General features: G+C 35.3%; 7 protein-coding genes and 3 non-coding genes across 10 annotated transcripts; 9 read left to right on the top strand and 1 right to left on the bottom strand.

Moving 5' to 3' along the window:
* The first annotated feature begins 389 nt into the window (after positions 1 to 389).
* Positions 390 to 463, top strand: TRNAP-GGG (transfer RNA proline (anticodon GGG)). Its single transcript has one exon. It is a non-coding gene; the product is annotated as a tRNA-Pro (tRNA).
* Positions 464 to 907: 444 nt separating this feature from the next.
* Positions 908 to 981, top strand: TRNAR-ACG (transfer RNA arginine (anticodon ACG)). Its single transcript has one exon. It is a non-coding gene; the product is annotated as a tRNA-Arg (tRNA).
* Positions 982 to 1,421: 440 nt separating this feature from the next.
* Positions 1,422 to 5,141, bottom strand: LOC131059413 (NAD(P)H-quinone oxidoreductase subunit 5, chloroplastic). Its single transcript, XM_059219743.1, has one exon. It carries the CDS (start codon positions 4,832 to 4,834, stop codon positions 2,609 to 2,611), a length of 2,226 nt encoding a protein of 741 aa, XP_059075726.1. The 5' UTR covers positions 4,835 to 5,141; the 3' UTR covers positions 1,422 to 2,608.
* On the top strand, positions 1,736 to 1,807 carry TRNAN-GUU (transfer RNA asparagine (anticodon GUU)). The gene has a single exon. It is a non-coding gene; the product is annotated as a tRNA-Asn (tRNA).
* A 283-nt stretch (positions 5,142 to 5,424) lies between the features above and the next one.
* LOC131875441 (NAD(P)H-quinone oxidoreductase subunit H, chloroplastic) lies at positions 5,425 to 7,867 on the top strand. Its single transcript, XM_059219747.1, has one exon. The coding sequence runs from the start codon at positions 6,686 to 6,688 to the stop codon at positions 7,865 to 7,867; it is 1,182 nt and encodes a 393-aa protein (XP_059075730.1). The 5' UTR covers positions 5,425 to 6,685.
* A 1-nt stretch (position 7,868) lies between these two features.
* LOC131875442 (NAD(P)H-quinone oxidoreductase subunit 1, chloroplastic-like) lies at positions 7,869 to 8,802 on the top strand. Its single transcript, XM_059219754.1, has one exon. The coding sequence runs from the start codon at positions 7,869 to 7,871 to the stop codon at positions 8,478 to 8,480; it is 612 nt and encodes a 203-aa protein (XP_059075737.1). The 3' UTR covers positions 8,481 to 8,802.
* Positions 8,803 to 9,855: 1,053 nt separating this feature from the next.
* On the top strand, positions 9,856 to 10,302 carry LOC131855833 (NAD(P)H-quinone oxidoreductase subunit I, chloroplastic-like). The gene has a single exon (XM_059210917.1). It carries the CDS (start codon positions 9,856 to 9,858, stop codon positions 10,300 to 10,302), a length of 447 nt encoding a protein of 148 aa, XP_059066900.1.
* Positions 10,303 to 10,349: 47 nt separating this feature from the next.
* On the top strand, positions 10,350 to 13,666 carry LOC131875440 (ATP synthase subunit a, chloroplastic-like). Its single transcript, XM_059219740.1, has one exon. It carries the CDS (start codon positions 11,061 to 11,063, stop codon positions 11,805 to 11,807), a length of 747 nt encoding a protein of 248 aa, XP_059075723.1. The 5' UTR covers positions 10,350 to 11,060; the 3' UTR covers positions 11,808 to 13,666.
* On the top strand, positions 10,428 to 10,826 carry LOC131858044 (small ribosomal subunit protein uS2c-like). The gene has a single exon (XM_059210913.1). It carries the CDS (start codon positions 10,428 to 10,430, stop codon positions 10,824 to 10,826), a length of 399 nt encoding a protein of 132 aa, XP_059066896.1.
* LOC131057496 (ATP synthase subunit b, chloroplastic) lies at positions 12,385 to 14,193 on the top strand. The gene is made up of 2 exons (XM_059210911.1): positions 12,385 to 12,523; positions 13,799 to 14,193. Exons 1-2 carry the CDS (start codon positions 12,385 to 12,387, stop codon positions 14,191 to 14,193), a joined length of 534 nt encoding a protein of 177 aa, XP_059066894.1.
* Positions 14,194 to 23,984: the final 9,791 nt, after the last annotated feature.

The raw sequence follows: 23,984 nt of genomic DNA, 5'->3' as shown, positions 1-23,984 counted from the left end.
GTAAGAGAAAGATAAAATCGATTGATATGTCATCAATTATATTAACATAGATCGAATTATATTAACATAGATCGATCAATGATAGTAATTTCGATCTATATAGGTACTCCATAAATAATATATATATGTATATATATATCGAAGGGATTGAACCCATAGTATCTTACTAACAATAATGCCGCCACTCGGATTCGAACCGAGATGCTCTAGCACTGCTTCCTAAGAGCAGCGTGTCTACCAATTTCACCATGGCGGCTTGATATTGTTTAGTTACTATATTAGACTATTTTTCCCAAAATTGTCAATGCAAATATTGAGAGAAGAGTATTTTTTTCTCTTCAATGTCCGAATTAACATTAAATAGAAAAATGCAATGTTGGTCGTTATAACGGAGTATAGCGCAGTTTGGTAGCGTGCCATCTTGGGGTGGTGGAGGTCGTGGGTTCAAATCCTGCTGCTCCGAAAGCAACGGTAAACAAGATCGTGTAGATCTATTCTGTTATTGAACATTTATATATTCTTATTCGTCCCGAAGGTTTCTACGGGAGATGCATTTATTTGCATATTCCCGCAGAAACAACATAGCTTATTAGTAATAAATTTGTAAAGGAATCTATTTAACTTCGTAAATACAAAAACTAATTTTTATCTTCTAAAAAAATAATAAAAAATAGAATAAAATGCTAACTTAAAACAATCAGGCGTAGGGGAACCACACCAATCCATCCCGAACTTGGTGGTTAAACTTTACTGCGGTGACGATACTGCAGGGGAAGCCCTGTGGAAAAATAGCTCGATGCCAGAATAATAAAAAAGCTTACTTCTTTTTAAAAATAAACCCAACCCCGGCATTCTTTTTTTCCCATTCCACACTGCGAAATGCAATATTTGTTATCTGGTGGAGACGGGGCCTGTAGCTCAGAGGATTAGAGCACGTGGCTACGAACCACGGTGTCGGGGGTTCAAATCCCTCCTCGCCCACAACAGTCCACATAGAGAGACTATGAGTATCTATAATAGATATATAGAATAGAATTCTCAAATTACTATGACTGCTCTCGAACTAGTAAGAGAACTGCGAATACCAATAGCTAAATTTGTGGTTTACTATAAAGGTCCCTAGACCGCGTATACATACTATTTTTCATATGTTCAAGATTCTATTATATATATAGTTATTTGTGTATGACCTTCTTCTATAACTCTTTCTCATTGGTGCCAGGCGTATTGGTAAGAACCGAGGGCTCTTACTCATTCATTAAGACACCTGCTTATTCAAATTAGGGTCATCTATTTACGAATTGCAGTTTCGAGTGCTACTATATCCGCTCTGTTTCACGGTTTAAAAAGAAAGGGGTAGTTAAAGGGGTAGTTGCTATAGGGTAACCAGTAGGCCGGGGATAGAGAGGTCTTTGTTGGACTTTCGACAAAGTGCAATTGCAATATACTTAGCTCACTGGCAGCTCTGCAGCACCGTATCGATCTATCAATATGTATCTCGGATGGAGGAGGGGAGGCAGCGAATAAGATTGTGGTGGTGATTGACCGCCGTCTCCGGAGAAACAAAGGAGGGATTGCTATCATAACCTATTAGGCTTATAATATAAGCCTAGAATAGGCATAAGAAGGTGGAGGTGTTTTGAATAAACCTTTGCATTGAATTTTTCAATCGTTGGTGCACTTGTTATAGGTTGTTTCATTTCAAAGATATATAGAAACTTCATACCTTCGTTATTCCTCAGTAGCTCAGTGGTAGAGCGGTCGGCTGTTAACCGATTGGTCGTAGGTTCAAATCCTATTTGAGGAGAGCTCTTTTCTTCAAGCACTTTTTTTTTTATGAACAAATAGCAAATTATTGTTTCAAATTATGAATAAGATATTGTCGATAACAGAGATCGGACCATAAAAAGAGTAAAAAATTGTCCAATTTCTAGAGCTGAATTGGAGTAACCCTCTATTCGCCCCGACACATTTTTTTTTTCACTTTTTTGAATTTCATTGATAATTTTATCCCAGCAATGTTACCAACATCTCCGTGTAGATTGGGAATAATCTAAACCCCGGGGCTAGCTCGCTCATTTATTTCAAATTATGAGCGAGCTAAGGTGATTTGTTACTAGCAGTTTTCTTAAAATAAATTTATCAATTCTCTCGAATTGATTTCCATCAAGTAGGCCTTTCATCTTTCTACCTTATGCAGACTGTACAGCCCATGAATCATGGGCTAGTTGATAAGATATGTGAAATCTTATTCGATCCGCTCGGGAATTTTATTTTGGTAAATGAAGTATTGGAAAGTCGTAAAGTATGAAAATGGATCTCAGCGATCGTACCTTCATCGTATCAATGACTCACCTATTTGTCTTTGCAAGCATTTCAATAAGTTTTTTCATAATCTTTCATTTTTTCTTTTTTTTTTTCTCTCTATCTATTTGTTCCATGTAAACCAGTTGATGAAATAACTGAATCATATTCATTCACAAAGAATATCAATTAACAATATTTTATTATTGAAAAAATAAATCCAGGGAACGATATTGAAAAAGGATGCTGTTATAGACATCAATGCTGATAAATAGCACGATATATATGTATATATTCTAGTTTTCTATGGATAGAATGAAAATGAATAGTAATATATTAATATAGATATTAATACACAAAATAAGGAAAAAAATATATACGAAGATATACGTCCCCCTCCTAAGCATCTCATTCCCTCTCCTACAAAAAGACCTAAAAAACCTACTCCATTTGGGATTCCATCAATTGCCCATTGATCAAATGAATGACTTGTTTCAGCTAATCCTCGTATACCTTTAATCAAGATTATGTCATAATATATGTCTATATAAGCTTGATAAAAAGACCAATTATATATAATATTAATCGATTGGTCCATAATAATCTTCATATGAGGATTTGTTTTATGATATACATCCTGTGATAAGAAGTAAATAGGTCTATATAGAATACAGGCAATCAATATACCGAGAAATGCTATACCAACTGAGGGGATTGCGTCTATGAAAAATTCGGACCAATTCTCCGGATGTTTCTTATCAAAAGGGGCCGTCGATGAAGCAAACCATTGAGATAATATGTCATACCTCATTCCGCTTCGAAAAAAAGGAACTCCTATTAATCCAACAAACAGAGTAAATATTCCCAATACAACTAAAGGAAATAGCATTGCCTTGCCCGATTCTTTCGGATATGCAAAAGATCCTTTATAAAAGAAAGGATAAGTGACAACCAAACCTCTGTTCTTTTTGTACAATCCTTCCATCTTATTCGAAATTTGAAATGCTTCTTTGGAAAAGGAATTATTCCTTCCTATAATTTGATTCGACATAGAATCTGCTCTCGTTCTATTTAATATCCTGGATTCCTCCTCTCCCCACATAGAAGTCGAATATAATGTAATATGGTTGTTATATGAATTAACTAAATTTACGCGGAAGTCCCCTTCAAAAGTGAGTAAATACATACGAAACATGTAAAAGGCAGTTAATCCTGCTGTGAACCAAGTTATCCCCCCGAAAATGGGAGAATATAACTTACTATCACTAAGAATTTGGTCTTTAGACCAAAAACAAGCAAAAGGTGGAATACCAGAAAGAGAAAGTGTCCCTAAAAGAAAAGTGATTCCTGTAATTGGCATATATTTCCTCAAACCACCCATAAGAGCCATATTCTGACTTTTACGGGGGCAATATCCAACAATGGGTTCCATGGAATGGATCACTGATCCGGATCCTAGGAACAATAATGCCTTGGAATAAGCATGTGTAATCAAATGGAACAGAGCGATTCGATAGGAATCTATCCCTAGAGCTAACATCATGTAACCTAATTGAGACATAGTAGAATAAGCCAAGCCTCTTTTAAGATCTTTTTGGGCGAGAGCCATAGTAGCTCCCAATAGAGCTATTATTCCCCCTATCCAAGAGATAAGATACATTATTAAAGGTAGAGCTTTAAAAAGAGGAAACAATCGAGCTACAAGAAAAATTCCTGCTGCTACCATAGTAGCGGCATGTATAAGAGCTGAAATAGGAGTAGGCCCTTCCATAGCATCAGGTAACCATACATGAAGTGGGAATTGCGCAGATTTGGCTACTGGACCTAAAAATAAGAGAAAAGCACACGAAGTAACAAAAAACGAACCAACCCCATCAATGGCAGTCAATTCATTTAATTTTTCAGACAAATATTGAAATTCAAAACTACCTGTTACCCAATAAAAACCTAGGATTCCTAATAAGAGTCCAAAATCCCCTGCACGGTTAGTTATAAATGCTTTTTGACAAGCATTAGCCGCACTGGGTCGCGTAAACCAAAAACCTATCAATAAATAGGAACACATTCCTACTAATTCCCAAAATATATATATTTGTAATAAATTAGGGCTAATAACTAGCCCCAGCATAGAAGCATTAAAAAAATTAAGGTAAGCAAAAAACCTCACATATGTTTTATCATGAGACATATAATTATCGCTGTAGATCATAACCATGGTTCCAACTGTTGTGACTAAAACTAACATAATGGAAGTAAGTGGATCAATCAAATAGCCCAACTCTAATGAAAACTTATTATTGATAACCCAGGACCAGAAATATCGATAGATGGGACCGCCGGTAATCTGTTGCAAGAACAAATTGAAAGAAAGAAACATAGCTACGCTTAACAGAAAAATGCTAATAAGAGCCCATGTACGGCGAACACTCTTAGTTGCTCCTGGAAAAAATAAGGAGCCTAATCCGATTGGTACAGAAGCTGAAAGCGGAAGGAAAGGCACGATCCAAGCATATTTGTATATAAATTCCATAGGAAGATTAAATGATTATTCTCAATATTTTTATATTCCACATTCTTGGTTTCCAATCCACTAGATCCTGAAGAGAACAAAATAAAAACGATAGATCATGAATAAAAAAGAACGATAGAATATGGGATGGAAGGGATGGAGTCCTATCGATTTCATATTGATTGTGACCTTTTTTCATCTTTTTTCTGCAAATACCAGATTGGAACCGATCAATACTGATACTAATCAAATATTTGTAAGATGAGCAAGAAGGAACTCTTTTTCAGTCTAGGTACTGCGCTATTAGTCATGTACACACACATTTTTATTTTATTCAATTTTCTATTGTAGATGAATAGTAGTATTAAGAATGGAACTTAATAGAAAATGAAACCAATTGGAATTCTTAAGATAAGAAATAATTGAATCTGTTAAAATGACATAGTGGGTTTTCATTTACTCAAAATTCGTGAGTATATACGTATGTAAGAATTGATAATTATTATCAATTTGTATCGTGGATCCCCTATTGCTAATCAATATTATATGAATAAGGTTGCAAAATGCAAGAAAAATGTGATATAATATTCTCAAAAATGAATTTAAAGATATAATAAGTTTGCAAAATAAAAAAAAAAATAGTATATAATAGAAAATATTATATCTTTTCTAAATAAAATCAAGGTATAAAAATGGATACTATTCTTATGGCTGTACCAAAAAAACGCACCTCTAAATCAAAAAAACAAAATCGTAACAATGTTTGGAGGAAAAAAGCGTATTGGGCCGCAGCAAAAGCTCTTTCTTATGTTAAGAGTGAGTATATTTATTCTGAGCTTGAGCTTTACGGTGATGGTGATTGGAAGATATTCCCTGCAGCTAATTCATCGGGAAGAAAACCCGAGGGTTTTCTTTCTTCCACAGCATCCTCCATAGCAGAGGAAGAGGATAAGCGGGAACGAGAACAAAGAGGATGAGAAGAAGTCCTCTGGCTCGACCCAATTTTCACCACTATTTTCGACCCCCCGATTTTATCGTGCCCAAAAAAGAAGATTCCGAAAATGATAGACAAGAAGATCCCGAAAATGATGAATAAATTAGAGGAAGTGGTGCACACCCTCCAAGAGGAGCAATGGGAATCTCTAGGGTCTCTTGGAGGTACTTGGAAAGATGGTTGGGCAGAAGGGGCACGGTTCTATAATCCACTACAGCCCTTCTCTCTGACCTTCAAGATGGGAAATTTATGAATCATTCCGTCATCTTTTTTTCTTTCCCAATAGAAAAGGAAAGTGCATCATTCTTTTTAATAATCCCGGCTCCCACATTAAATCTTGCTGGTATGGTCGCTTTATTCTATGAAAGTTGCATTTTATTTTTCTATGCCGAAGATAAATTCGATCGAAACGTAGGAATATATGGACCATGAACAAAAAGAAATGGATCTCATTCTTTTTTCTTACTCTAAATGAAATAAATATGAATTTCGGAATATTTTTTTTTTTTTATGATCAAAAATTTGTCCGTTCGCCCCTCTTTGATTCCTAGAGAACAAAGAGGATCTGTTGAATCTCAAGTATGTTATTTAACCGGTCGAATTAAAAGACTTACTGAACATTTGGACCTACATGGAAGAGACTACTCTTCCCAAAGAGGTTTGTGGAAAATTGTGGGTAAACGTAAACGACTTCTGATTTATCTGTTCAAGAAAGACAGACTTCGTTACAAAAGTTTAATCGGTCAATTAGATATGCGTGGACCGCGTTAATTTCGAACGAAATTTTAAGATCCAATTATGGTTTATTAAATTCCGGATCCTAATGAGTCATTCTTTCTTTTGTTCTCATTGATTTTTGAAAAAACCGGGGAAGAGTTATGATTATGGTTGCTAGGGAGAAAGACCTCATGATGGTAAGTATGGGTCCTCATCATCCATCAATGCATGGTGTTCTTCGACTGATTGTTACTCTAGATGGTGAAGATGTTATTGACTGTGAACCTGTATTAGGTTATTTACATAGAGGGATGGAAAAAATTGCTGAGAACCGAACAATTGTTCAATATCTCCCCTATGTAACACGATGGGATTATTTGGCTACTATGTTCACAGAGGCGATAACGGTTAATGCGCCAGAAAAATTGGAAAATATTCAAATACCTAAAAGGGCTAGCTATATTAGAATGATTATGCTAGAGTTAAGTCGTATAGCTTCTCATTTGTTATGGCTTGGACCTTTCATGGCTGATATTGGTGCGCAGACTCCTTTCTTTTATATTTTAAGAGAGAGGGAAATGATATATGATTTATTTGAAGCTGCCACGGGCATGCGAATGATGCATAATTATTTCCGCATTGGAGGAGTAGCTGTAGATTTACCCTACGGTTGGATAGATAAATGCTTAGATTTTTGCTATTATTTCTTCCCAAAAGTGACAGAATATGAAAGGCTTATTACACGCAATCCTATCTTTTTGAAACGAGTTGAGGGAGTAGGCATTATTAGTAGAGAAGAAGCAATAGATTGGAGTTTATCAGGACCCATGCTACGAGCTTCCGGAATCCAATGGGATCTTCGTAAAGTGGATCATTATGAATGCTACGATGAATTGGATTGGGAAATCCAATGGCAAAAAGAAGGAGATTCGTTAGCTCGTTATTTGCTTCGAATCGGGGAAATGAAAGAATCTATCAAAATAATCAGACAGGCCCTAGAAGTAATTCCGGGAGGTCCCTATGAGAATTTAGAGGTTCGACGTTTAAATAAGGGAAAAGATTCGCAATGGAACGATTTCGAATCTCGATTTATCAGTAAAAAACCTTCCCCTACTTTTGAGTTATCAAAACAAGAACATTACGTGAGAGTAGAAGCTCCCAAGGGGGAACTAGGAATTTTTTTTATAGGAGATGATAATATTTTTCCCTGGAGATGGAAAATTCGACCACCTGGTTTTATTAATTTGCAGATCCCTCCTCAACTGGTTAAAAGGATGAAATTAGCCGATATCATGACGATTTTGGGTAGTATAGATATCATTATGGGAGAGGTTGATCGTTAAAATGGTTATTAATATAGCAGATCTCGAAGAACAAGCTATCAATTTATTTTCTCGATTGGGATTTTCAAGAGAAATTTCTAGTCTTATATGGATTCTAATCGACATAATTATCCTTCTATTGGGAATTACAATAGGATTATTAGTTATTGTATGGCTCGAAAGAAAAATATCTGCGGGAATACAACAACGCATTGGACCTGAATACGCCGGTCCTTTGGGAATTATTCAAGCCTTGACGGATGGAATAAAACTACTGCTAAAAGAGGATATTATTCCATCTAGGGGGGATATTTGGTTATTTAGTATTGGACCAGCGGTAGTGGTCATACCTATTTTTTTAGGCTATTTAGTAATTCCCTTTGGTCGCCACATTATTTTAATGGATCTTAGTATAGGCGTTTTTTTTTGGATTGCAATTTCAAGTATTGCTCCCCTTGGACTGCTTATAGCAGGATATGGATCAAATAATAAATATTCTTTTTCAGGTGGTCTCCGAGCTGCTGCTCAAGCTATTAGTTACGAAATTCCTTTAGCTTTATGTGTGTTATCTATATCTCTACGTGTGATTCGTTGGAATATGAGATTCATTTTTCCCTCTTTTTATTTCTACTAATAACTAAAAAGAGGGAAAAACAGAAGTGAATGGGATTCCTTCATTCCGATCAAAAAACTAGATAGTCATATGGGTGAGATCAAACAGTTTACAAATCTTGCAGTAAGATGATTAAGTCCCATCCCCCATGTACAAGAGTGAGAGCATGCACAATCAGTGAAAACTGTGTACCCCAGTTCATATATTAGCCATTGGGGCCCAACAGCGGGGAGGCAAAGGAAAAAAGTATGAAGTTACTGTCCTATATACCAAAAATAAAGCAAAGGTAGATGGTGAGAAACACCAAGATATAAAAAAGATTTGTGAAAAAAAAAAAAAGAAACTGATATCTAGACCAGAGATATTTCCATAGAAATGGGATAACAATAAGGACTTGACATTGGTAGGGATGATCAAGTAGTACTTCTCCAGAACCCCGATCTAGAATATCTTTCTATCTACTTAAAAAAAATGGCTATCCAGAACGAAGTAATCCTTTCCACAGTTTTCTTTCTCCCACAAAAAAATACTGAAGGTTGAGATAGGTTCAAAAGCTCCTATTATTTGTAGCAGACGGAATCTCATTGGTTCGATTTATGAATATTCTGGTGCTTTTTTATTCTGTTCTTTATTTCTTAATGACCATTGAGAAGCCGTATGAAGTGAAAGTTTCACGTACGGTTTTGGAATAGAGATGAAAACAGTGATGTTTCTGTCGACTATAATTATCCAATAGTTCAAGTACAATTGATATAGTTGAAGCACAATGCAGATATGGTTTTTTAGGATGGAATTTGTGGCGCCAACCTATAGGGTTTCTAGCTTTTTTCATCTCATCTCTGGCAGAATGTGAGAGATTGCCCTTTGATTTACCAGAAGCGGAAGAAGAATTGGTAGCGGGTTATCAAACTGAATATTCGGGTATCAAATTTGGTTTATTTTACGTTGCTTCTTACCTAAATCTATTAGCTTCTTCATTCTTTGTAACAGTTCTTTACTTGGGCGGATGGAACTTATCAATTCCATTCATACCCATTCTGGAACATTTTGAATGGGATTCTATTTCTGGAATTAACGGGGTCGTTAATATAACAATCGGGATCCTAATTATATTAGCTAAAGCCTATCTGTTCTTATTTATTTCTATTACGGCAAGATGGACCTTGCCTAGGATAAGAATGGACCAATTATTGGATCTTGGGTGGAAATTTCTTTTACCTATTGCTTTGGGTAATCTGTTACTAACAGCTTCTTTCCAACTTATTTTATTGTGACTAACTCTCTTTTCTTCTTCGTGAAGAGGGTTGCAATATATCCAAATTTGATAGATCAAATCTATGAAGAGAAAGAAATTTCTATGAAATGATTATTGAAGGAGATTTTACACATGTTCTCCATGGTAACTGGGTTTATGAATTATAGTGAACAAGCAATACAGGCTGCGAGATACATCGGTCAAGGTTTTATGGTTACCTTATATCACATGAATCGTTTACCTATTACTATTCAATATCCCTATGAAAAATTGATTCCATCAGAACGATTTCGCGGGAGGATCCACTTTGAATTTGATAAATGTATTGCTTGTGAAGTATGCGTCCGTGTATGCCCGATCAATCTACCTGTTGTGGATTGGAAAGTCGGAATAGATATTGGGAAAAAACGATTGGAAAATTATAGTATTGATTTTGGAATTTGTATCTTTTGTGGAAATTGTGTGGAATATTGCCCTACAAATTGTCTGGCGATGACTGAAGAATATGAACTTTCGACCTATGATCGTCATGAATTAAATTATGATCATATTGCTTTAGGACGTTTAAGAGATTCTAGTACTAAGTAACATAATGTCGAAGTACAAGTCGGAAAAGGCGGACAATTAGCACAAAACATCAAACAGCTGATGCTGCTAAATTAGCTGCTTTAGCAGCTCGATGTCATTATGTAAATAAAAAATGGCTCGCGGGTATGTTAACTAATTGGTTTACTACAGAAGCAAGACTTGAAAAATTCAAAAATTTAACGAAAAAAAAAAATACGGGAGGATTCGATGGATTTACGAAAAAAGAAGCAGCAATACTCAAGAGAGAATTGAACAAATTGCAGGAAGATCTAGGGGGTATTAGATACATGACAAAATTGCCCGATATTGTAATAATTCTCGATCAAAAAGGAGAATATACTGCTATTCGGGAATGTAGAACTTTGGGTATTCCAACAATTTGCTTAGTTGATACAGATTGTGACCCAGATCTCGTGGATATCCCAATCCCAGCCAATGATGATGGTAGAGGACCAATCCGCCTGATCCTAAATAAATTAATTTTAGCAATTCGCGCGGGTAGAGAATTGTACTATAAAAAGTGAATTCAAAATAAAAAAAGAGAAGCTATAACTAAGTTGGCTACTATTCCCAAATCTTATAGAATAGATTAAGATAATCTATTTTGATAGAAATAAAGAAATCTTCTTAATCAATCAAATAATCATTCCATTATTTTATTTCGTAGCCTGACTGATGATAGTGTAAATAATTGAGGAATCGGTCATTGAACCAAAATCATTTCTTTTTGAAGTTCATCTTTCTATATAAAGGGTAATATGGATATTTTACAATTTCCTATTAACATGCTGAATTATTTCTACGAGATATCCGGTGTGGAAGTAGGTCAGCATTTTTATTGGCAAATAGGGGGGTTTCAAGTTCATGCACAGGTACTTATAACTTCCTGGATTGTAATTGCTGTCTTATTAGGTTCAACTACTCTAGCTGTTCGAGACCCACAAATCATTCCGAACGGAGCACAAAATTTTTTGGAATATGTTCTCGAATTTGTTCGGGACTTGGCTAGAACTCAGATTGGCGAAGAAGAATATGGTCCCTGGGTTCCTTTTATAGGGACTATGTTTCTATTTATTTTTGTTTCTAACTGGGCAGGTGCTCTTTTTCCTTGGGGAATTATTAAATTACCTCATGGGGAATTAGCCGCACCTACAAATGATATTAATACCACAGTAGCTCTAGCTTTGCTCACATCAGTAGCTTATTTTTATGCAGGTTTTACAAAGAGGGGTTTAGGCTATTTTGGTAAATATATTCAACCAACCCCAATACTTTTACCAATTAACATATTAGAAGATTTTACAAAACCTCTATCACTTAGTTTTCGACTTTTTGGAAATATATTAGCTGACGAATTAGTAGTTGCCGTTCTTGTTTCCTTAGTACCTATAGTGGTACCTATACCTGTAATGTTCCTAGGATTATTTACAAGTGGTATTCAAGCTCTAATCTTTGCAACTCTAGCCGCAGCTTATATAGGCGAATCCATGGAGGGTCATCATTAATTCAATTAATTGGACTCAGTCTTTTCTAACTTTTCATTTCGATTCTCCCTTGTATAATCATAAATGAAAATACTTCATCTCTAAGATCTTAGTAGAAAAATTAAGGATCGCTAATCCCGTCGATAAAATTCATAGATAGAATAGATCCTATTTGTAGATTCATATCTACATAGTAAAATGAATAGGTTTACTAATGGGAATTAGTTTAGTAAACTGTGTACCCCGGTGTGGAACAATGCATTTTTCGATTTCGAAGGGATACATACATTTTATGTACATAGTTTGTATTATGTTATATAATTATATATATACTAATATATATATATAATTATTTAGAATTAACCATAAAAAATGGGCTATTACGCAGAATATTTCATTTTATAAATGAAAAAAAAATCTGTCTCTATTTCATCTAAAAAAGAATATAATGTCAGGGTAGAGAATTGGTAATATCATAATTTTGAATGCCATTTCGTCGGAGTTTAGTTGTTTCAAAGAAATTGTTCTCTAGTTGAACGTGAACAATCAAATCAATAGATAAAACTATCATATTATCCACACCTAAGAGGAGATTACCATGAATCCTTTGATTTCTGCTGCTTCCGTTATTGCTGCTGGATTATCCGTAGGCCTTGCTTCTATTGGACCTGGCATTGGTCAAGGCACTGCTGCGGGACAAGCTGTTGAAGGTATTGCGAGACAACCAGAGGCGGAGGGTAAAATACGAGGCACCTTACTGCTAAGTTTAGCTTTTATGGAAGCTTTAACTATTTATGGATTAGTTGTAGCTCTGGCACTTTTATTTGCTAATCCATTTGTTTGATCTCGGAGACCAAAATCCGTATTCTTCGGGATTTTAAAGACCCCCTCTATCAATTTTCTTGTTCAGCCAATAGGGGGGGGGCTGATCCAAAATAGTGGACTTATACTTCACTTGTTTCGGTCAGAAAGATTTGCGACACTCGGAGAAGTAGATAGATAGAACAAAGTTTTTTTTTCATAATTGTATCCTTATTTATCGTTATGCGGGACCTGGGACTTACTAAGTACTCGAAATCTGCTTATCCGAAATTCGAATAATAGTAGGATCGAGTCGGAGAAAAAACTTTGTAAAAGTATCCTTATCTATGAGGGGAGAGCGTATGAAAAATGTAACTGATTCTTTCATTTCCCTATCCTCCGCTGAGGGTTTCGGGTTAAATACCAATATTTTAGAAACAAATATAATAAATCTCAGTGTGGTGCTTGGTGTACTGATCTATTTCGGAAAGGGAGTGTGTGCGAGTTGTATATTTGAATAATCCAGCTGGATCCAACCAACTGCACTTTGTAGATAGAAAAGTGCATGATCTCAACGAATTACTTCTAAAAGGGAAAAAAATATGGAAGAACTATAGCATTTCGTAATTGATTGGGAAATTTTATTACCAATCCCAACCAACAAGAGAAAATCTTTAGAATGGTTAAAGCTAAACTGCTTGAAGTCCAAGCACAACTGGGTACTCTTTCCACCGCTGTGCTAATATGAGAAGGGTTCAAAGGCATAGTTGGAGGTTGATCCGATATATAACATTCATATCAATGGAATTATTCAATCTATCTACTGAAAAATAGTCCTAATCTCCCGTCCAATTTTTTGGGTTTAAATGCGGAACCGACGACCTACACAAAAGCGAATTTATTCAAGAAAAAGTAAATAGGAAATATGAATGAAAAGAAAAAAAGAAGAAAAAGAAAAAAGAAGAAAAAGAAAAAACAACTTTGTTGATAATAAAAAATCCCTTTTGGCAAAAGAGCCCTTCGTAGATTTTGGTCTTTGATAGATTGATTTTATTTTTATACATAATATGAACGAAAAGGGCAGGCTCGGTAAAAAAAAAGCCGAGCGGGAGAGCCGAATGAATCGAAAGGTTCGTGTTCGGTTTGGGAAGAGATTATCCATTCGTTCAACTTATGAATAGATAATCTACTTTCATTAAGTAATCTATTAGATAACCGTAAACAGAAAATATCGAGTACTATTCAGAGTTCTGAAGAACTATGTAAAGGAGCTGGTAATCAACTTGAGCAAGCCCGGGCTCGCTTACGGGAAGTAGAAAGGCGGGTACGCGAAATTCGGGTAAATGGATATTCTCAAATACAACAAGAAAAAAATGATCTTATCAATGTTGCTTCTATTAATTTGAAACAATTAGAAAATTTAAAGAATGAAACCATTCACTTGGAACAAGAAAGAGTAATTGAACTGGTTCAAAAACAAATTTCTTACCAAGCTGTCCAAAGAGCTCTAGGAACTCTGAATAGTCGTTTGAATAGCGAGTTACATTTACGTACGATCGAGCATAATATCGACCTGCTCCTAGCCATGAAAAACATAACTGATTAACAGTATATATAATATAGTAGGTCTTATTTTTCAAAAGAGAATTAACTAGTGTTAATGGTAACTATTCGACCCGATGAAATCAGTAGTATAATACGTAAACAGATTGAACAATATAATAACGAGGTCCAAGTTGTTAATATTGGTACTGTACTTCAAGTAGGGGATGGCATTGCTCGTATTCATGGTCTTGATAAAGTAATGGCAGGGGAATTAGTAGAATTCGTAGATGGTACAGTAGGTATTGCCCTAAATCTAGAATCAGATAATGTTGGAGCTGTATTAATGGGTGATGGCTTGATGATACAAGAGGGCAGTTCCGTAAGAGCAACAGGAAAAATTGCTCAGATAAATCCTCCTCATCTATATCCTTATATTTTCTTTGTCTCCTCTCAATGGTATGTGCCAACCATATTGGAGTGATTCTATAAACTATCTATTCTTGATATATTTATATCCCTTTATTGATGAGGTTCTCCCATACTTGTTTGGGTTTGATCTTTAGCTATTGTCATCTCTCTCATTTTTAATTTATTCATTTCCATCACCTTCTCTCTCTTCATGATGTTCTTCTTCTATTATTTTCTTTTTTTCATGTAATGGAGGCCTATCTTCTTTAGCTTCTTGATCCTTTTCTTATCCTTATTCTTTTGGCAACTCGTCATATTTCTCCTCATGCTATTTTTTAAGTAGTTTAGCTCCCTTATCTTCAAGATCAGTCCTCCCTTCCTGATGTTCTTCTAAAATTTCTTCTTCTTTATATTCTTTGGGAGCATGAGGATGGTTTTCTCTTTCTTCATCAATATTTTTATCATCTCCCCCACCTACCATTGAGTATAAATAATCCTCACTTTCCTAGTTGGTTGCATCTATATCAATAGCCTCATTACCATCTTTATTGTCTTCATCACCTTTCCTTATGATTTTTTAGTCTTTCACATTTTCTTGAGGCAAACTTTCATCTTGTGTATCAACCTAAGGATGATTTTTTGCTTCTTTAGACTCTACTCCCATATTAGTCTCTTGGGCCTTGTTCTTCTCAAGTTCGTCCTCTTCATCATCTTCAATATGGATTGTATTTTGAGGTTGTTGTTCTATAAATTCCTTCTCTCATGCATCATCTGGGCAAGTGTGAATGGGAATTTCTCTTTGTTTAGTTGAGTATGACTCGGATGGAAGATTTTTCTCTTCCCTTTGAGTAGAAGGAGTGGGAATATCCTATAATTGTGAACCAGAGGCTTATACCCTTGTCCTTTTTCCCCACATAATGGTTTTTCTTCTTCCTCAAGTTCTTCCTCTAACCAATCAATAATTATCCTTTTAGGTCCTTTCCTAAGTCTTTCATAAACCCTTGGTGTATCCTTAGGAACTTCATTAGTTCTTTATTTGGCTTTAGAAGACTCGACCCTCTAATGGATTGAAGATTGTGTGCCAGTAGCAGTAGTGGGAGGAGGAATAGGTTTTTATTTCTTTAACTTATCTTTATTGGTAGAAGGAGCATTTTGGGCTTCTTCACTAGCTTTCTTTTGCTTTTGCACCTTGAAGGGAACCTATTTTGTAACTATCTTTGCATGTCCTATTGGACAAGCAGGAGGAGGTGGTTTTTTAGAAGAAGATATATTCTTTCTTTTTTATTTACTTGCTTGCTCCTATTGATTCTATCCTTCTATCTAGGAACAAGAAGTATTTGATAAGGTATGTCAATCCATTCATGTGTCTAGTGCAACACATCCCAAGCTTTGTGTTTTATATCTTCTAGTTCAATTAGGTTCATATCCACATTATGTATAGGAATGTCAAAAATCCTCTTGACATTATATAGTGAATGCAACCTATTTTCATTGTCCTTGGCTCAGACATCATTTGAATAAATCTACCTTTAGCTTGATTAGCCATGTAAATCCACTGTGTAGTAGTCCCTTACCATAACCTCATAATCATCAACACAATTTGTCTAATGGTCTTTGATATAAGGTACATTTTGAAATGTGATATCATTACGCAACTGAATGTACCAATTGGGTCAAACTTGTTTCTTTTTATCTTTAAGGGATTATATGAGAAATCTAAAAAATTTGCTTCTACGTTTTTCACAACCTTCATTTATAAGAAAACATGGGTTCCTACACTGATAGGTAGCTAGAAACAAGGTTTATGTTGTTGACCACCAACTTGTGAGCATCACCCACCTGTTTGCATAATTCTAGCATAATCAATCTATCATAGGGGTATCTTGGTAATTTGTTAGGTTTCATGGTGCAGCCTGCTACTCCCAAATATGTGAAATTTTTAAACCGAATGAAATAGTTGCCAAACCTCTGAATTTCTACAACAACATCACTAGAAAATATTTTGGCAAAATTGCCCTCCAGGGTCCTTATAATAGCAAAGACAAAAGCATCATTGACACTCTCATATTTGGATTAGTGAATGACCCTTTCTTCATCAACCCATGGTAACTGGCTTGAGAAGCTAAGAGATAGACTAAATTGGATGTCATATAGAACCTCTAGTCATTCTTAACTCTAACTAATTGCTCATCTAGATTATTACTAGTCATTTTTCCCTAATAAATATATTATTTCCTAGCTACAATAGTTTTGATGAAGAGAAGAATCTACAGTTGAAACTCCTTAGCATCTGGTAAGCCAACCACCCTACTTTGGGGAGTAATGTAATCACTAGCATTCATGTCTAAGCAAGAATTGTGAATCATCTTTATATTTTCTAATTGTTGAATTTTCTTTGGATTTTCTAATAGTTGTTCATTGATGTAGGCTATAGGATCCTTCTCATTTCCATATAATTTCTCTCCATGAGCTATTGTAACCTTAGAATATTGGTCATATGGTGCAATAGAAAATACTTCCTCAATTCAATCTAGTGAAATATCTAGGATAACTTCTCCCAATGGACTATATACCCTCTCTTCTAATTCATATTCCATGCACAACCCAGTACTAAACCTAGATATTGCAATGAAATGGGGAAACCTGCCACCTGCACTAACCTGAACTGAATTAGAGATGTAGCCCAACAGCTCCTTCCATTTGATTTGTCATTCTCCTAAGGAACTCATCTAAGACTATATGTCCTAGATCCATGTTTGTGACATTTTTGTTCACTCACACCAGCTTGGCAAGAGGTAGGTATCCGTTGAATTTGTACTTCATTGGTGCTACCTTCTCTTGAGACATTACAAATTTTGCTTGAAAATGAACCAAGTTAATAACATGTTCATACACTATTCTTCATTTCTCATTGATTACTAATGACACATGCATTGAAATAAAAAAATTAACTAAATCTAACACCAAGATATGAAAGACTAATATAAAACTAAAACTATACATTAAAATTACAAAATACTTAGCAAACTTAAAGACCCAAGAAGAAGAATTTTGAGGGTCATGGATGAGACATCCCAAACCTTCTTCGAGACTGGTAACAAGGACAGTTTCGAGGGTCATGGGTCCAACATCCCCAAAGTATATTAAGAAATAAAATTTGTGTGTTTCGGGGGTCAAGGGTGAGACATCACCGACACTTGATGTCTGGCTAAGTAAGTCGAGGCATAGAAGATCGAGGATAAGGTATCCTTGATACTTTATGAGTTTCTTGAACCCTCAATCCCTAATGCTTGACAAGTTGAAGCTTTATTGAGATTGAGAGTTGGGGAAGTTAAGTTAGATCATTCTGTATCGATTACTTGATTACCTAGACTACTTGATTCTTAATATTGTTTGTTGTATTTATTTCATCTTACCCAACTAGCAATATTTATTATTCACAAACTAAACCCTAGTTTGATCAATCCATTTTTAGGGGAAAAACTCAATGGGTTACTTCAAACCCTAGGTTTTATGGGTTGGAGATTTGGGTTATTCATTTTGCAAGTAGTTATCAATCTAGACTGAGAGCTAGATTCATCAAACCCTAACTTGATTGAAAAAAAGTTCATCAAAGTACTATGATTGTGAAGGCATATGCAACTACAATAATGATGACAAGATGAAACAAAAAAAACCATAACATCACCCTTATGCACTATGGAAGGATAGGAGACCAACGCTACGGGGCTACACTGAAGAAAAAAAATAAAAAGGACACAAGGGGAGAGTAGTGTAGAATCCCGCAAGGAAACCTCTAAGCATAAGATGAAACCAAAACATCAAAAAAACCAAACAAAACAACAAAAAGAAAGAAAGAAATGGCAAAACCCTACCTCAAACTTGAAAGTAGCAATCCTGATGCCTAGTTTTGTCAATATGGAGCTTCAAAATTTGCTTGATTATTGTCCAAAGAAGAATAAACCTCTTCATAACCTTATAAAATCAATATAGAGCTCAAGTGGTTTGATTTATGATGTGAAAAATGAACTCTCAAAGTTTTCTTTTATAGACCTAGGACACATTAAATGCACAAAATTGGGTAGGTAGGGTACACGAACCCCCTTTGGGGATCATGAATTGGGGGTGTTGGGGTTACATAAGGCTATGTTACCCTGACACCATGAGTGCACAATCCCCAAAAGGGAAGAACCAAGGGCCAGGGTCACAAATGTGACATCCCCGACACCCAAGACACAAAAGCAAAAGAAAAGGGACAAAAGGAGGGGATCGAAGGTTGGGCCTTCTAAGCCCCAAAATAAAATTATAACATCCCTATATATGATCCTTGAAAGCTCAAAACAGAAAAACAAAACAAACAAATGAGGAAAAGATAGAAAAAAGAGGATGGGAAACAAAAGTAAAATGAAAGATGGGGGTCCCCACTTGTCCAAGTGAAAAAGTGGGGTATGAGTTGTGAAGGCACAACACTTACCATAAGAAGATAAAGAAGTACCATTATGCTTATAAATAAACATATCATCAATAAACCATGAGCCACAAGATATACAAGAAGACTCACCATGCATTGCATGGGGGTAATGGCCTCATGTGAAGGTTGAGAATCATATCACAAGTGATAGAAGAAGTGTATTGATCATTACATTTAGGTTAATTTAAGACATGTGTATTGTAAGTGCCTATAGTTAAAAAATGAGATGTAGAAAAAAAAAATCAAATTTCGTCATTATACTCTTTATATATAAAATAACGTAATGCTATCAAAACAAATAAATCTATCGACATAGAACCAACATGACATATTTAGATATATCATCAATAAATATAACAATTTAATGCATAAGCAAGGGGGTATGATATCGCTAACAATCATCACACTAAATGCATTGCTACACATGATAAAATCTTCCTAAGTAGATAATCATCATTATCACAAAAACTATGGGAATGTCATAAAGCTAATAAAAAAATGACATAAATGTATCTAATAAGTGTGTATGAGCACTAATTAACTTCACGAAGGGAGGAAAAGATACGACATGCTATAAAAAACCTCTATAGAAGACATGCATATATCCTTAATATAATATGTCATGAAAATATCAAGGATATTCATGTCATATGATATGAAAGATATGAACATATCGCAATTTGAAGCAATAAAAATTAAACAAGTCAATGAGAAAACCCTAATAGGTGTTACAATGATATGGAATAATATAGGATGATGGGTACGATAAAAGATAAAATTATTGTTGCTAAAGGAAATGGAGATGAGGAAAATCAATCATGAATTAATTTAAATGACATGTCCAACCATAAACAAAGTAAACTCAAACCATTTCAATAACATATCAAAGAATATTAGCAAACAAATTAGTTAGGAAAATAAGCAACTAACTGAATATAATACTTCCCCATCATTCTCTCATGCTATTTTCTCTTCCTTGTCCTCCTCCTCTCCAAGATCCTGTAGCTATGAATGTTTCTCTTAGCTTGAGCACCAACACAAGTATCGCAAATGAAGATTCAAAGATGGCTAATGATAGTGAAGTCTTGAATGAAGATGTGAATGAAGTATTGAATGTCAAATAACAATTCCAACAAGTGGAAGAGATAAGACGTGATACAAATCCTTCCTACAAAAATATTCAAATCCTAAACATGTAATAATGCCTATGTATAAATCTTGTGTCCCTCAACAATGAAGGAAAGGGTTCTATTTATAGAGAATGAGGCAATGGAGGGTTGAGATTGATTGGCTTGAGAGGGGCTAGGATTGTTGGAGGATTCCATGATCCTTAATCCATGTGCTCTTTCTCAAGAAATCACATGTTGACAAGTGTCAACAAGGGAAGACTTGAGAGGGAAGTGGACAAAGCCTTAAAGGGTTGAGGGGACTTGAGGGTTACCATGGATGGTTGGGTTAATGGGTAAGCCTTTAACTAGGGGTTGGGGGAATGTGCAAGGGTTATAGCTGGGTTTAGGATGGTCAAAGCCCATGTGGTTTTACTTGTAAAAGGGAGAATACATTGAAGGCTTTGTAAGAGCCTTAATGGTTGAGAAGTGACTCCTTAATCCCATTATTTTGGAATGTGCAAACAAATAGGGGGTGATTAGGCTAATGCTAGGGGATTTAGAAATGATTAAGGGGGGGGTTAGTGTGCAACTTGCATTTTCTAGAAAATGCAAGTTGGAAGGGAATTTAAATTAAATAAAATAATTATTTAATTAGATTCTATGTATGCAAGAATAAAGGGATGCTAGGGTGAATTAATTAAATAATTTCAAATAAATACCAAATATCTATTTAATTAAGTGGATAGAAGTGGGTGTCTACATTTGCCCCTCTATGAGATGGTGTGGTTTATCGCATTGTTTCAAACAAAAACAATTAAATATGGTACATGCCTCAACGTGCATTAGGTTGGTAGCTAGGTATGCCCCCTCGAGAGATTGGGTAGAAAAATAAATTGAGAATTCGAACGATCTCTCAAAAATTCCAAGAAAATTAGGCATGGTAGAATGGAGGATTTTGGATTGAATGGTGAAGTAATAGGTGAAAGAGGATGAGTTGGGTGCGAATGGCAAGCGACGGAGAAGGGGAAGCCAATAAGTAACCTTACCCTATGTCATGCATGGGATATTGTGCAAATGCAGTGTTTTTATGTTGCATCTAGATGATGTTGTACAATTGATCAATATAGTCTTGGCATAATTGTTTAGACAGTCTAGTGCAATTATATGAATTACCCTGGTTTTAGTCAAAGCGTGACAATTGTTGTTAGTTGGTCACTCAAACAAGATAAAGTCTGATTAATTGATTCAAATCGACCTATAAAGACTTAGACAATTGATCTAATTGTCCGATGAAGTCAAGGTATTTAAGACGGAGTACATGTTTAGACTTACACAATTGATGTAATTGTCCATTTTGATTGTGTTTGATTATTTGGCCAATTGACTGTTGCGTTGATTTGGTTGACACAATAACTTTTTATACTTACAGTGACCTAGATGACATAGGCTATGTAGCCCCTTCTTTTATAGATGGACTACGATGTACTTGGCTCGACTGATTTAGGGCACACAATATGGGGTATTCGATGATAATGACCTAGATAGGGAGGGTGAAGGGGGTTCAGGTTTAGAGAGAAGGTGTGGAGGACCTAATACCTAGTCCTTGAGCTTGATGCTACCCTTTTGAGGAGGATCGAATAGAGTATCAATTTGCATAACCATGATGTATGGATGATATGCAATGATATGGATTTTTGGATGGATGGAATGCAACAGAATGCAATAGTAGGATGTGTTCATATGAAATGATATGGATGGATCTTGTGCCTTTCATAGCACGTCTTTCATCATTGAGCTTATTTGGTACTAATCTTGACTGAGGTATCAAAAACCAAGGTTGAGTGTTACACCTATAAAGAGACAAATTGCAGAAAAGGAATGTTCCCCTCCATTTTGGTTCATATACTTATGGTCAAGGTATATGTTGTAGTCAATAATCCAAAGTGATCTATGATTGTATAATTTCATAGGATCTCATATCTTAGTGAACTTCCCACGTAGACACCATAAGAATTTTCCCCATAACTTCATTGGAACAATCCACAAAAAAAAACAAAGAAAAGATACCTTGAACCATCCTAGCCACTCTAATCACTTGTGGATATCATTGAGTAGCATAGCAACATGATATAAATCAAGAAAATACCATAGTACTAACAACAATTGAACAACTAAAGAATCTTCTTGCCAAAATATGTGTCACCATGTCTTGTTTTAAGGAAGGATGCATCCTTGTTAAGACGGTTGTTTGATATTGAGCCTAGGCATTTGATAGTTTGTCTTGTTTAAGTATTTGATTTGCAAGATCAATTTGTTTTTGCGTCTGATTGAATGTTTGTGTGAACAAGAATCAGTTTATGGCAATGTTTTTTATTCATTTTTGTGATGTTTTTGGATTTTTACAGTTTTTCTAATGTTTGTGGTTTACTTCAGGACAATTTTTGAATGTTTTTGGTTTTCTTCAAGACATTTTTGAATGTTTGTGGTATTTTTTTGGGGTAAAGTAGTTTTATGAACCATGTATATTCAAGATCCACTCCCATCCTCATGTCAAGGAAATTTTCCCCCAAATAGGTGTAGATCCTAAGTGTGATGGTGTGACTATAGGATAAAGATTAATGATAGATTAGTAACAAGCCATGATAAGTACAAAAAATGTTGGGAGTGGATGAAAGGATTTAATCAATGCGAGCTTGAAAAGCAGTAGAGCAAAGTCCCTATGTTTGGCGCTTGTTTGCCAGGTTTTCACCATCGTACTTATCCAAGGTGCTACTAGAGTGGTTTTCACCGTTTGGACAAATGATTTCTTTTTACTATTTTTTTGGTTTTTTTTTTGTACTTTTTTTTTTACTTTTTAGAATATTTTTGATATTTTGAAATATGCGTGAGCCTGATGCTCTAAATAGCTATGTATGGAACTTCTTGAGATGCATGTTGTTGATTGGATCTGATAGTGGATCCCCCTCTAAAGTAGCCAACCTATATACCCCTGACCCAAAGACTACAATAATTACATAGGAACCTAGCTAGTTTGATTCAAATTTTCCTCGCTTTCCCTATTTGGTTGGTTGCGAGGATTTTCTTTGAGAACAAGATCACCAACTTGAAATGCTCTATGCTTGACTCTATGATTGTAGCTTATGCTCATGCACTATTGATATTCTTTAAGATGATTGAAGGCATCTTGTCACTTCTCATTTAACAATTCCAAGTCTTGAAGACGTGAGACTCGGTATTCTTCATCATTGATTAGATTGTGCAATGATACCCAAAAGGATGGTAACTCAACCTCAATAGGTAAGATGGATTATGCTCCATAAACAAGTGAATATGGTGTTGCACCTATAGGGGTTTGAATGCTAGTTCTATACACCCACAATAAAAGATCTAGACTGATGTGCCAATCACAACTGACGTCATTAACTGTTTTCTTTAGTATTCTTAGGATATTCTTGTTTGAGGCTTCCACTTGACCATTGCCTTGTGGATAGTATGGGTGGAGAATTCAATGTTGGATATAGAATTTTTCATAAAGATTGTGGACATCTTGTTTTTTTAATGGAAGACCATTATCTGTGACAATGGACATGGGAACATTATACTGACATATGAGGTAATTTAGGATAAAGGATGTAATTTTGCTTGTCGGTGACTTGTGTTAATGGAACAACTTCTATCCATTTTATGAAGTACTCAGTGGTAGTGATGATGAATTTATGATTGTTGGATGATGATGGTTGGATTTTACCCACAAGGTTGAGTCCTCGTTGACTAAAAGGCTATGGTGCTGCAATAGGTTGTATTTCCTGCGCTGGTGCATGTATTAGGTTTTTGTGAACTTGAAATTTCTTGCACTTCTTGATA

This window comes from Cryptomeria japonica, chromosome 1 (assembly GCF_030272615.1).
Source record: "Cryptomeria japonica chromosome 1, Sugi_1.0, whole genome shotgun sequence".
NCBI lineage: Eukaryota > Viridiplantae > Streptophyta > Pinopsida > Cupressales > Cupressaceae > Cryptomeria > Cryptomeria japonica.
Note: the sequence above shows the minus strand (reverse complement) of the source record. Positions and strands in the feature narration are given on the sequence as shown.

Coding starts and splice junctions, on each gene's coding strand:
- LOC131059413 (XM_059219743.1), bottom strand. CDS start 4,834: ATGGAATTTATATACAAATATGCTTGGATCGTGCCTTTCCTTCCGCTT.
- LOC131057496 (XM_059210911.1), top strand. CDS start 12,385: ATGAATCCTTTGATTTCTGCTGCTTCCGTTATTGCTGCTGGATTATCC. Junction 12,524..13,798: donor GAGACAACCAGAGGCGGAGG/GTAAAATACGAG, acceptor GTAATCTATTAG/ATAACCGTAAACAGAAAATA.
- LOC131875442 (XM_059219754.1), top strand. CDS start 7,869: ATGGTTATTAATATAGCAGATCTCGAAGAACAAGCTATCAATTTATTT.
- LOC131858044 (XM_059210913.1), top strand. CDS start 10,428: ATGTTAACTAATTGGTTTACTACAGAAGCAAGACTTGAAAAATTCAAA.
- LOC131875440 (XM_059219740.1), top strand. CDS start 11,061: ATGGATATTTTACAATTTCCTATTAACATGCTGAATTATTTCTACGAG.
- LOC131875441 (XM_059219747.1), top strand. CDS start 6,686: ATGATTATGGTTGCTAGGGAGAAAGACCTCATGATGGTAAGTATGGGT.
- LOC131855833 (XM_059210917.1), top strand. CDS start 9,856: ATGGTAACTGGGTTTATGAATTATAGTGAACAAGCAATACAGGCTGCG.